Source organism: Tachysurus vachellii, chromosome 1, assembly GCF_030014155.1.
Source record: "Tachysurus vachellii isolate PV-2020 chromosome 1, HZAU_Pvac_v1, whole genome shotgun sequence".
NCBI classification, from domain to species: Eukaryota; Metazoa; Chordata; class Actinopteri; order Siluriformes; family Bagridae; genus Tachysurus; species Tachysurus vachellii.
Genome location: NC_083460.1, coordinates 29,565,429 through 29,578,649, shown reverse-complemented (window position 1 = coordinate 29,578,649; position 13,221 = coordinate 29,565,429). Strand labels below are relative to the sequence as shown.

Here is a 13,221-nt window from a genome sequence, read left to right as displayed (position 1 = left end):
ATTCATGATTTATTTCCAGTCTATAATTTGGGTAACAGGGTTGCTTTAAAAATGACCTTTGATCAATATCAATAGATATATTACTTTACAACATGTATGTGTATATATATATATATATATATATATATATATATATATATATATATATATATATATACACAACTTCCTGTTAAACATGTTATTTATTCCAAATATTTTAAAAGGGGTTACTATTTTTAGGTAACAGCAAGTTAATGTCATCGAACTAAAATGTGCATTTTTCATATCCTATATTCGATGACTCATGGAAATATATGTAGCATATACATACACTATTAAATAGAATCACACTTAAATGCAAAAATAATATAATACCTGAAAGCATGTTAATTATATGTATAATAAATGTTGTTTGGAAGTGAGTTGAGACAGGCAAAATGCTGTAAAATGCTGTAGATATGTATGTCTTTCACCTTTCCATACATATTTGTAAATGTAATATTGATGGGAGACAAATGGCACCACAATTGAGGAATCACTGAGTTACTCACTACAAATGCTGAGCTTCAGTTATTTTTCAATAAATAAGAATATACCTTGGAAATACTTTGAAAACATTAAGAATTTTAAATATTTGATATATGCTCAACAATTGCAGCTGAAAGAAAAAAAAAATCAACCACTATAAGGTTCATACAGTGCCTGGAGGCCTACATGACTATATAAATGTCCTTATCTCAATGCCTGTTGGTCCCTTGTGTGAGTTAGAACTCTTTGGAAGTGTGTCAAAGCATTATAGTGCCCTTGGAATATTTGACTAGATACCATAACAGATAAACATGAAATAGTTTTATATAGACCTACAAATCCCCATAGATTGCATGCTAAACATTACAGCTACACACATTGGCCATTTATTGGTCAGTGTATTTGTACATTAACAATTACTGGCAGTAACCTAGCTACAAAATATGTATAACCTTTAAGGTGTAACATATACAATACCATGTCAGTGCTGTGCTGAAAATGACTATCTACTGAGCTAGAATGGAAATGTGGCCCATTATATATAATATATAATAATATGTATATAATAATAATAATAATAATTCATGGCCTCTTAGGACTTCAGTATATACACCCACACACCCCTTTGTATATCAGATGCACTTTGCGTACTGTGGTCTGTTTTTCTGTAACTTTTTGTACTATTTTCAATTTCACGTCCTTCCTAAAAACTCCATACTTTTCAGACAAACTTGCTGTGTTGATGTCAGACAGTAGCCACGCCCCCCTTGCACGTGATTGGTGGGTGTCATGGCAGGCGTTTGAGTGACACGGCTGAGCTGCTCATAAAGCCACGTGAAGCAGAAACACTTCATGCTGCTACAGCCTGACTTAAGTTCAGTTGTCTGTAAGGTTATTATTAATAATTTCGCGTTTTGAATAGTTATTATTTTGGACTTGGTGACAAAAAACAGCCCGAAGAAAAATGAAATTCATTATAGGAATCGGCGGGTAAGTGATAAAATGTCTTTTATTTAAATGTCTTTTATTTAAACTGTTGGAATATGGTTTTTTTTTTTCTAATTAAACAGTTTTTAGTGTTGGTCTAATTAAACAGTTTTTGGAATGTATGGTGTGTTTAATATAATATAACAGATGTAGTGTTTTAATCAGAAACGTTTAATAACGGTTGGATGAGTGGCGCGTGAGCTGGAGAGGAAGTGATTTTAAGCGGGAGATTTAAAACGGTGCGCGCGAGGACACAACAATAACAATAACAATAATAACAACAACAACAAAACAAATTAACGCATAAACAACCTAAAACTACACTTGTTTAGAAACACATATCTGATGTAATTTGTCGATGAAGTAACGTTTGAAGAATAACCCAATTTACTGTTGTAATAAATGAGGTAAGGGAAAACTATTGGGTGTTTAGTTAATAACCTATAAACATGTTGGATTATTGATAGAAATTTTTTTGGTCTTTAAGGCAAAATTTTTCTTTCTTTTTTTTTTTTTTTTTTTTTTTTTTTAAATAATGATAATGGTATATAACTTTTTAAAATCTGGTAAACTAGCACCAACTTTACCTTTTGTTGTGCCAACTGGATTTATCCCGCCAAATTGCTGCCCCTTGCCAGCTAGCAAGGTTCTAATCAGTAAATATTAACCAGAGTTTAATGAGATCTTTTATCTTTCGTCACCTGCTTTGTCCAGGTCTGTCGCCTATTTTAAGCATTTTTCTCCTCTACAGCGTGACCAATGGTGGAAAAACCACACTGACTAATAGGTTAGTCAAAGCCTTACCTAACTGTTGTGTGGTTCATCAAGATGACTTTTTTAAGGTGAGTACGCAGTTTTAGATTTGTTTTTTATTGTATTTAGCTCAAAGATACACAGAACAAATGCTGTTTTGTTTCCAAAGGACAAAGATATTGCATCAAACATTTTCTCCTTAGTTGCTTTGCCCCCATTTTTCAAAATATTGAGTCATTTTTTTCCAAGTTTTACATTTTTACACGATTCTAACAGTCATTACATTTTTGTTTGGATCAGATATGTATTTCTGAATACAACCAAGCATGTTAAACGTAGCTCTTGTAGCAATTGATAATTTTTTGGGGGAAGAGCATGTTTGTGATAATGGTGTGATCAGATCTAGTAGATTGCGGATCACTTTGAGGCCTCTGCAGTGTTTTATTGGTCACTGTTATTTCAGCCACCGGATCAGATAGAGGTCGGAGAGGACGGCTTTAAACAGTGGGATGGTAAGAATGAGATTTGGCCATAGGCGACCAATAACTCCTTTTACTGTAGACACTATCCCTAACAAAAGTCATCTCCAAATGTAATTCCCCATCCATTACTCCTCCACTTGTATGCAGTGTTTCAAAAAATTGTTCATTTTTATTATTGTTCCACTGAACCTTTGCCCTTTTTCACTTCTCTAGTGATAACAGCACTGGATATGGAAGCCATGGTGAACACCATAAAAGGTTGGATTGAGAACCCAGTCAAGTTTGCACGCTCCCATGGCATCCAGGTGACCCCAGCAACAGAAATGGGATCACCAGAGGACGAAACCCACATCCTCATTATAGAGGGATTTCTTTTGTACAATTACAAGTGAGTGTTCTGTAAATGTACTTGCAGTACAAGGTCCTGAGAATTTTAGTGAATGAAGATTATCTTCTTGGAAAGACATCTGGTTCATGTAGTGCTGTGAACTTGGGGGTGGGGCCTAGGTTGGGGTTCACACAGTGCATAATGCTGTAGCGTCTTGGGCAGGTCATGTGACTCGTCTCTGCAGACCCACTGATAAGGTGATAGAGCGTCTGGATGGCTATAGGATTGGTGCTTCTGAACTAAATGTTCCCTCTTTTCAAGTGATATCTGCCATTTTGTTTCATATGTTATGTACAACTGTGTACTGTTGATAAATATTGAGAGCTGTGTCCTGTACTTCTTTGAACAGGCCCCTGATGGAAGTGTTTGACAAGTGTTACTACATAACCATCCCTTATGATGTGTGCAAGAGGAGGAGAAGGTATGTGGTTTGTAAAATGAATGCTTGACCTTGTAAGTCATCCTGACTTGCAATTTTATAAGGTGTGTTAGTATCACAGTATAAAATAACCCATGTCTGGATTCAATATGAATTAAACCTTTTCAGTATTCACAATAAAAGTAACATAATGAATGATGCAAATGTGTTAAATTAAATCAGAACAAGAGTGTGATATGGGCGTTTAAACCCCTATATGAACTAGGCTGCAACTCTGTTCTAACTTTAAAATGACCTGGGGAAAATTTAACTAAGACTATCTGAATTGATCAGTATTTTTTCATCCATAGTTCAAGACAGTACATTGTCCCTGACCCTCCAGGCCTGTTTGACGGTCATGTGTGGCCCATGTACCTAAAACACAATGCAGAGATGGTGGAAAGCCTTTTGCAAATTGGTTTGTATATTTTACCTATGCATTCAGCATATTTAAAGTGTTTTATTAAGTAAAATCACTGAGACTGATATTTCATCATTATGCACTAGAATACCTGGATGGCTCGAAATCTAAAGATGAAATCTACCAGCAGGTGTATGAAGACCTCCACAATACACTTTTGAATCATTTATAGGTAAGAGAAGACCGATCATTAGACAATTATTTGGAGTGAATTAATTTATGGGATGATGGATAGAAAAAAACAGTACATTTTATTTTCAGACTCGTAAAACCTCACTGCTTTTATTACTAAATGTACCTTGAAGCAGAGTTACTGTTACTGCCCCAAAGCTGATCATATTTGGAAGGGTTTTATTCCCATTGAACTATAGATATTTGCCAGTGATTTCAGTAGCAAGGAGTCAATTTACCGAGCTGTAGTTTTAAGTCTTTGTATTTCAGTGGGGGTTGGAGTGAATTGGCAACTTGCTCTTTAGCTAAGGGAGAGTCTGTTTTAGTTTCACCCCACTTGAATGATTCAGGCTATCATTGTTCTTGAGATGGGAGCTCTACAAGTCATTTGGTTAACATTTGACCCTTTTCTTCTCTTTCAGCAGCAGCATCCCGGCCAGCAGTGCCTTTGTATACAACTGTAAATAGCCCCTCTATGAAGTTCTCTTTTTTCTGTTTTAAACCTTATTTTAAACCAGTGTGACTGTAAATATGATGATGGAATGTTAACTTATCACTTTTTGGAGTCTTTGGAGTTTTTCTTTTTTTTTTTTTGTTATGGTAAAGCTTAATATTATTCTTTCCAATTGAGGATGCTGTTTGTATCTATGCTTTTCATGCAGACAATTCAGTAATGGATTTCCAAATAAATTTCAGGTTGTTACCCTGTCATTGTTCTTTTTTTCTTACATGCTAAATGCAGAACATGTGCAGTATGGATTCAAATGTTTTGTCACATGATGCCTAGTTAGATTATTATTAAGTGAACTTATTTGGATATGTTCCTTCTGTACAACAGCATCCACTGATTTTCTGATACACTGAATTGCAAAACAGCAATCAGACAAATTAAAAACTGGATTCAAAATCATTTTGCCTATTTCTGATCTTTGTTGATTATTTCTACAAGGCAGGGACCAATTTTGGTTAGGTAAGCATCAAGACTCTTTGTTCTTTAACCGAGGTGATGAACATACCCATGATGTCTGAACAGCTGCGTCATTGGCAGTAAAATTTTATTTGTTTAAATTCGCTCTTGCTGTATTATCACCCAACAAAGTTTTAGACTGGTGTATTTTTAGTCTGTGACCTAGTAAATTAATGTATAATATAGTTAATATATTAATGTGTTTTCGCTCCCTTAGCGCCATCTAGTGGTCATTATTTTAAACTATTTTAAATACAGTATTCTTTAAACAGAATACTGTATTATAAACAGAAACAGTATTCATGGTTTTAAATTATTTTAATATAAAGCACAGTAAATTATTTGTGTTTAAATGTTAATATTATTCTTGGCCCATTTACTATATATACAGAACTGATGGATGGGTTAAACTGTGGTTCACTTACATTTCAAAGATACACAAGGTTTATTTGCCATTTGTACATGTACAGATTGCACAGGATCTTTGTGCAAGTAAACAAGACCGGTAATAAAAGAACTATGACAAATAAAAAGAGCAGTATTGAGGAGATGCCAACTCCATATGGTCTTTGAGGACAACAATCTCCTCATTAATACACATTTATCAGACTGTATATTTATAATCACACCCTCCAGTGTCACCCATATGAGGATGAGGTTCTTCTTTGAGTCTGGTTCCTCTCAAGGTTTCTTCCTTTACTTTCAAGGGAGTTTTTCCTTCCCACAGTCACCTGAATCATCTCAGACTTGTTCACTGGGGATAAATACAAACACATTTAAATATATCTAATATTAATCTTTATATTATTCCTTATATTAACCTTTTGTTCTATGTTTATGTTCTGTAAAGCTGCTTTGAGACAATGTCAATTGTAAAAAGTGCTATAGAAATAAATTTGATTTGAATGAATGAATGCTGTACACAGAATATAAACATTATAGAAATTATGTGAAGAATTGCACTACAATATAAAACAAATATACATATATATTGGTCATATTGCAGCAAGTAAATGTAGCAGCAAGCCTTTTTATGACCAAGATAAAAATTGAGCTTATAAAAATTTATGACCTTACAGAGATGAGGTAGATATATTCTGTCCTTCCATTGTGTCATTTGCCATCAGTCTGACGGTGGCTGGAAAGAAGCTGTTATTAACACGTGCTTTGTGTGTGATGATACTGTCCAGTCTGCAGTGTCTCGGGTTGTATGTTGAAGGTTTGTGTGTAAGCAGAGAGTGAGCTGGGTTGTGTGTGTCCTGGAGGATGTTCTATATTTTTTCTTGCAGTGTTGTAAGAGTGCTTATACTGATGGCAGGATAGATCCAGTGATCCTCTCAGCAGTTTTAATGAGTCTTTGGAGAGACTTCCTCTCTGTCATACGTAAGGATGCTCTCTGTAAGTCGTTTGTAGACTTTGCTGAGTGTGACATCTGAGTCCTGCTATTCTCATGAATGAAGAAATAAAGACATCTCTGGGCCTTTTCACTGAAGCTGCGGTGCTTTTGTCTTAGCTCAAGTTTGTTGTCAGGTGAAGGTCCAGAAACTGTTAATGACTGCCAGGTCCCTTAGATGACCAGAGGTGGGTTCCTCCTGAAGTCCACGATTATTAGTCCACATTGATATTTTAAGGGGGGCACGGTGGCTTAGTGGTTAGCACGTTCGCCTCACACCTCCAGGGTTTGATTCCCGCCTCCGCCTTGTGTGTGTGGAGTTTGCATGTTCTCCCCGTGCCTTGGGGTTTCCTCCGGGTACTCCGGTTTCCTCCCCCGGTCCAAAGACATGCATGGTAGGTTGATTGGCATCTCTGGAAAATTGTCCGTAGTGTGTGATTGCGTGAGTGAATGAGTGTGTGTGCCCTGCGATGGGTTGGCACTCCATCCAGGGTGTATCCTGCCTTGATGCCCAATGACGCCTGAGATAGGCACAGGCTCCCCGTGACCCGAGGTAGTTCGGATAAGCGGTAGAAGATGAATGAATGAATGAATGAATTAACGTTTTAATGCGGAATCCACCACACACACAAATGTATGTGCATATATAATAAATGGCGTATACATAACAATAGACTATAATGGATAAATCAAAGAAAAAATGGAAAAACAAAATTTTCATTCTCACACGTGACACTGATAGCCAATTCCAGCGCAGGGGGCGGAGTTAACCGGAATACGGGTGCGAAACAAACAGGACGGTTCACGTTAAAATAGAATAAGTGAGAGCTAAAGCTCGCAACGTGTCATACATATACAGCCATGGATTTCGGTTACAGCAGAACAGATTTTTTGTTTCAGCCAAAATTGTTAATGGTTTTATTTATGTTGGTGGCTGCTGATGCATCCAGTGAAAACGCTAAAACAGTGGAGTTCAACGTCAAACCCGGAGGTGTGGTGCATTCATTTACTGAGAAAATTGTAAGTACACAAAGAAATGACAGAAGCTGTAGTGATGATCTACATCCCTATAGTGCATTGTGATTAATATGCAGTATTAAGTATATATTACAACCTTACATTGTGTTCAATAAAGATGATCCTGTACTTCAGGACACGTGGTATTATATCACTGAGTGATACTGCATTTAATAGTCATTGTGTATAAATCAAAATATATAATGAATTTTGATCATTTTCTAACATTAAATCTGTTGACTTTACACAAAAAGCACATTCTAAAATACTCTGAGTGGGATGTCTTTGAAAAGCATGTCACGTGTTTAGCGCGATGCCACAAGTCAGCTTCTGATTGGTCAGGAGGCGGGGCATCAGGATTTTGTACAAATCATGTACTTGATGTCTGACTGACATGCGGAAGTAAATTATCTACACCCGTTTTTGCATTAAATAAGTTGTATTTTCTAAAACCTTTGAAAAAATATTAGTGTTAAAGGTCATTTTTACCTTTACTGCACTGCTATTGTCGTCTAGAAATTACACCTCCACTGAAAAACGCAGGCTAGCGTTAGCGAATGGCTAATTCTGAAGAATTTATTTATTTCCATGCAATTCATACACTTTTCCTAGATTCCTTATTTGAAAATTTCTTTTATTTTACAGGAAGAGTATGAATGCACATTCACCTATGCTTCTCAAGGAGGAACCAATGAGGTAAGACTGATTTGCTTAGCATTGTATTGTATCTCCTATGTTTAGGGGCGTGGCCAGGGTCTGTCTGTCTGTCTCTGTCTTTCTGTCTGTCTGTCTCTGTCTTTCTGTTTGTCTGTCTCTGTCTGACTGTCTGACTGCTTGCCTGTCTGTCTGCCTGTCTGTCTGTCTCTGTCTGCCTGCCTGCCTGCCTGTCTGTCTGCCTGTCTGTCTGTCTGACTGCCTGTCTGTCTGACTGCCTGTCTGTCTGACTGCCTGCCTGCCTGCCTGCCTGCCTGCCTGCCTGTCTGTCTGTCTGTCTGTCTGTCTGTCTCTGTCTGCCTGCCTGCCTGTCTGTCTGTCTGTCTTTAATTGACTGACCGAATAAACAAAAAGGTCTTCGTTAAATGTAAAATAAATGTTGACATGATGACATGATGCCACATGCTGAATTCAGGGCCCATTCAATTAAAGTGAACAGGTCTAATAACAATTATGAACTCGGAGCTATAACAAGACTGATGGCTGTAAACAAGACAATTTAAAGATGAAAAAATTTCTTTTATTTTGCCGTGCTTCATTCAGGCAAACAATCTAACATATTTTTCCTCATTGAATTATTTTAAAAGCATCAATAAAACCAGATAAACAACATACATGTATGAATGCAATCTGATAAGCCACATCAGAGGATCAGAGGATGAAAAACAAACCAAAACCTACTCAGTCGCTGAAGTGCAGGATTTAAAAAAAAAATGTTTCAGTTATCATCTATATTATTATTATTATTATTATTATTATTATTATTATTATTGTTAATAATAATAATTTTATTTATTTAATTATTTATTTATTTAGTATTGATTGGTTCAATCCATATTGAAATACTTTGCTGGATCTGTGTCCGGTGCATCTCTGAAGGACATCTGCATTTTTTGCACTTACCCTGATTAAAGTGCCTGACTCATTAATCAGCACTGTAGGGGAATTCCATTAGCAGGATAGGAATGATAAGATCTCAGTGCAACATTTGTATTGTTTTTGTTCACATGTCTGTAGTACTGCAAAAAGTGACACAGAAAGCCTGGCCTGTGTTTATGCTCGGTCACCCGGGCCATATCAATCTTACTCCATAGCTTTGTGATCGTGCTGTTTACTTTTACAGCCTTCAGTCATCCATAATGTCCTATAAATATATCAACATAGCACAAAAAAGTAACACCCTTACCATTTAAACACTGATACAACACATTGTAATTGTGTTATTAAAGTGTAAGTGTGTTATTAAAGATAAACACTGTTTCTGACATGTTTGTTTTTGTTTCCCTGTAGCAATGGCAGATGAGTGTGGGTTTGAGTGATGATGACAGGCTCTTTTCTTGCTCCGTGTGGAGGTAAGAGTCAAGAATCCCATGCTGGTTTGAGATTTTAAGGTGGTTTTTAACTCCATGGAAGGTTTGGTGTGTACGGTCTGAGTTGTGGTCATAAACAATCGTGGTTTATGTTGAAAAAGCAAAATGGTAATTGGCGGCTGTTTTGTATGTATTCATCATTCAGGAACATTAGCATTAGTTGGTCTGCTCCATTAAGACACCAGGTGGTGTGCTGATTCTGTCTGTGAAATGATATGATGCAGACAGATGCTTGTTGATGTCTTGAGTCTTTGTTTTGTTTCCATACATTGTCATGTGACCTGCGATCATGAGATGAAAGAAATATGATTTCTTCTTCTTCTTTTTTCTTTTAAAATGAAAGGCCCCAAGGGAAATCCTACTTGTTTTTCACTCAGTTCAAAGCTGAGATTAAAGGAGCGAAGATTGAATACGCCAATGCATATGTGAGTATCACTTATCTCGTGAACAACACTGAAGATGCACCATTTTCTCCAATGTCTCATGACAAAAGTGTGTAACATCAGATCCGATACATATTGTTATAATAAGGACTCACAGTGGGCATTGTTTATCAGTTTTTAACAAAGCTGTGTCTAAATGTTTTCGTAAGCTAAACCAAACGAAAAAACTCCGACAGATTTTCCTAAGTTTTTGTAAGGTTTATTTTCTTTGCACACGTGTATAGGTAATAAATTCAGATCAGCTGTGAATTCCCAAGCATGTTCATGGTACGGCTGAATTACCCACAAAACTCCATAAATGCTCACAGAGAGATGAAAACGAGAATTACAATTAAACGGTGAAAGAACGCCTCCTAAACATACAGTATTGTGCACTAAATCTTCCAGTAGTGCACCCATCACCGTGTGTCATCTACCAAAAGACACACCTTATCTCTTCCACCTTTCATATGGCAGCTTTTATTTTGCTCTGATTAGAAATCTAGCCTTTTTTTCCCCCTTAATTTATGGATAGTTCCATAACATTGAAATTGAATATGTGTGCAATCAAAATAAACAAATTATTTAAATTTAAAAACAATATGTATATAAAATTTAAGTGTGCTTTAAATCCTATCAGTCAAGGTTCATATTTATGAGTGTCCACCTGCACACATTTGGACAAACTCAGGAGCTCTTGATTTGTACAACCGGATGTTCTTGAATTTCAAATTTCTTGTGTACAATACAAATGTTCAATGTACAAAAATGTACAAATGTTCATCAAATACATTTCTGGAAAAAATGTGGATACCCAGTTTTATAATTGAGGGCAATTATCATCATGACCATCAGCATTTACTGTGAACTCACATTTAAATATGATGCATAGATATGATATGATGCATATATGTGATGCACCAGACGAACTTCATATTGATTTGCAGTGATGCTTCAATTTTAGTTGAAGCATCACTGCAAATCAATATGAAGTTCGTCTGGTCGATCACATCAGGGAAGACCCTAATCCTTTGTGTTTGTGGCGTGTTAAATGTTTATCTGTTCAGTAGAGATCAGAGACTTAGTAAAACCTTACTATGCCTTTAATTTTTCCTACTTTTGCCTTGTTGCTCTGGCATAAATCCAAGGCAGCAACCATCATACACACACACACACACACACACACACACACACACACACACACACACACAAGAAATTTGTGTAATTTCTGGACAAAACTTTGAACTATATTTCTTTTTAACTCTGCTGTGAATCAGCCCCTAATTTGAGCCCTAACCCTTGTTCGTACGGATAAAACAGATACAGGATTTTCTTTGGAGCTGTTTCAGATTATGGCCTCCTCAAAAAATATTTTCATTCTGATAAGAAATCAAATTTAAAGCATTTTCTTTTGCTCTAAACTTCAATGGGGTAAAAGAAAAAAGAGATTTCTTCAAAAAGAATATGAATAATAGAATTATAATTGCTCTACATTCTCACTTTAACTCTCTCTCTCTCTCAGTCCCAGTCAGCTGTAGGCGGATTAAAGGATGTGGCTCTGAAGGAAGAAGAGTACATAACTGGTGACTCCACAGGTGGGCTGACTTCACTGCTGATTACTGCACATTCTGAACTATATATATATATATATATATATATATATATATCAATAAATATCATAAATATAAAAATCTATATCGTCGCTGTCGGGCGGAATCCTCGTATCACCAAAACCGTTATTTTTCAGGAAATTAAAAAAACGCCGTACCTTATCTGCAATGCACAGGGTTTAGTCCCTTAGGACTAAAGGGGTTAGTGGATTGTCTTGCGCTAAATTCCTGTCCTCAGACGAGCACCAGAACTAGCGGGGGTCAAGATTTTTTTTTTCTTTGAGCCCAGTGTTTTGAAGACATTTACCTCAGAAGACGTGTTGATTCGTTGTGACTTTTCTTGAGGAGAAATATGCCGCGAAGCTCTCCTGCGGAGTGAGGAAGAGGTGGACAGTTGAAGTGTCCAGTGGAGTTATGAGATTTGCGCTCAAGCTATTTTCAAGCCAATAGCATCGATATGTGAAAAAATATGAAATTGACAAAATTTGGACATACGAGGTTTCTGCCCGACAGCGACGATATATATATCATAAATATATCTGATCATTTGCTGATCATTTTGTTTAGTATAAATTGCAGTTATTTAATTTTCATTTTATTAGCTAAACTTAATTGAAATGCAGAAATGCACATAATTGCCAGGGATGTCAATTAATGAACAGAAAAGAAAGACTAGAGGTGGTGTATGATGTTTTGGTTTGATTTATGATCCCTTGTTGTCCCAGGCGAGCCTGTCACTTGGCAGAGTCTGGATGCTGTACTGCTCTGCAACACAGTTTTCACTTTTATCTCTTCTGACAGTATGATTATTTCGGTGATCGAGAGCCACTTTGATCCTTGGAGTCATCCTTTGTGACTGATGTAATTGTAGAGAGCCCTGAGATTCACATTTACATTTATTCATTCAGCAGACACATTTTAATACAAATTGTAATTACACAAGTGAAACGGAATTCAATCTAGTCATATAGAAGTGCTGTTTAAAGCGTCTCACTCAGGCACCCGACAATGGCTCAGTGGTAGTCCTGGGATTTGAACTCAAACTTTTGTTCACTAGTGCAGAACCATGACAGTTGAGATACCGTTGCCTGCTGAGGTTGCTTATGTTTTTTTGTTTTTTTTTCTTTTCATTATTGTTTTCTTTAGTGACACACAAAGAAGGAAAATTCCGGGCTGAACTCTCCAAACTCACCATCATTGGTAGGACTCGTCATGATGAGCTCTGATTGGTTAACCTCAGACACTTACGCTTAGAAAAAGGGGAACAAATGGATGGATGTGGCTCTAGTCCTGGACCCTGTTACTAAACTGTTTCCTGACATCACTGAGCAGCAGAGATTCAGCCAGAAGAAGAGATGAATGATGTCCCCATTTTCCTACTGTTTTTGGATTCCTCCACTTTAAAAAAACAAGCATTTCTGTCATCTGCCTGTGCCTGAAGGGGAAAAAAACAAGAGTTTCAACTTTTCTACCACAATTTGACAAAGCAATATATTTTCAGTTTCTGTGATCATGATCTAGTAATAGTCTAAATAGATTTTAATAAATAAGTTCAGCTGTTGGATTGTGAGAAGTGCTTTCTTATTTCAGTCAACAAATGT

General features: G+C 36.5%; 2 protein-coding genes across 6 annotated transcripts; both read left to right on the top strand.

The window, feature by feature from the left end:
- Positions 1–1,336: 1,336 nt before the first annotated feature.
- Positions 1,337–5,037, top strand: mibp (muscle-specific beta 1 integrin binding protein). Of its 5 annotated transcripts, none has more exons than XM_060881951.1 (8): positions 1,337–1,497; positions 2,246–2,336; positions 2,711–2,759; positions 2,943–3,117; positions 3,467–3,538; positions 3,847–3,931; positions 4,043–4,128; positions 4,553–5,037. In XM_060881951.1, the coding sequence occupies exons 1-7, from the start codon at positions 1,472–1,474 to the stop codon at positions 4,115–4,117; spliced, it is 573 nt and encodes a 190-aa protein (XP_060737934.1). In that variant the 5' UTR covers positions 1,337–1,471; the 3' UTR covers positions 4,118–4,128; positions 4,553–5,037. The 5 variants fall into 5 exon arrangements, with proteins under 5 accessions (XP_060737934.1, XP_060737925.1, XP_060737917.1 ...); XM_060881942.1 differs by having other exon boundaries at positions 4,550–5,037; XM_060881934.1 differs by having other exon boundaries at positions 3,847–3,953.
- A 2,217-nt stretch (positions 5,038–7,254) lies between these two features.
- mydgf (myeloid-derived growth factor) lies at positions 7,255–13,181 on the top strand. The gene is made up of 6 exons (XM_060881914.1): positions 7,255–7,507; positions 8,150–8,200; positions 9,509–9,570; positions 9,932–10,013; positions 11,533–11,605; positions 12,767–13,181. The coding sequence occupies exons 1-6, from the start codon at positions 7,349–7,351 to the stop codon at positions 12,844–12,846; spliced, it is 507 nt and encodes a 168-aa protein (XP_060737897.1). The 5' UTR covers positions 7,255–7,348; the 3' UTR covers positions 12,847–13,181.
- Positions 13,182–13,221: the final 40 nt, after the last annotated feature.

Coding starts and splice junctions, on each gene's coding strand:
- mibp (XM_060881934.1), top strand. CDS start 1,472: ATGAAATTCATTATAGGAATCGGCGG. Junction 2,337..2,710: donor ATCAAGATGACTTTTTTAAG/GTGAGTACGCAG, acceptor CTGTTATTTCAG/CCACCGGATCAGATAGAGGT. Junction 3,954..4,042: donor GGAAAGCCTTTTGCAAATTG/GTTTGTATATTT, acceptor ATTATGCACTAG/AATACCTGGATGGCTCGAAA.
- mydgf (XM_060881914.1), top strand. CDS start 7,349: ATGGATTTCGGTTACAGCAGAACAGATTTTTTGTTTCAGCCAAAATTG. Junction 9,571..9,931: donor TTTTCTTGCTCCGTGTGGAG/GTAAGAGTCAAG, acceptor TTAAAATGAAAG/GCCCCAAGGGAAATCCTACT. Junction 11,606..12,766: donor CATAACTGGTGACTCCACAG/GTGGGCTGACTT, acceptor TGTTTTCTTTAG/TGACACACAAAGAAGGAAAA.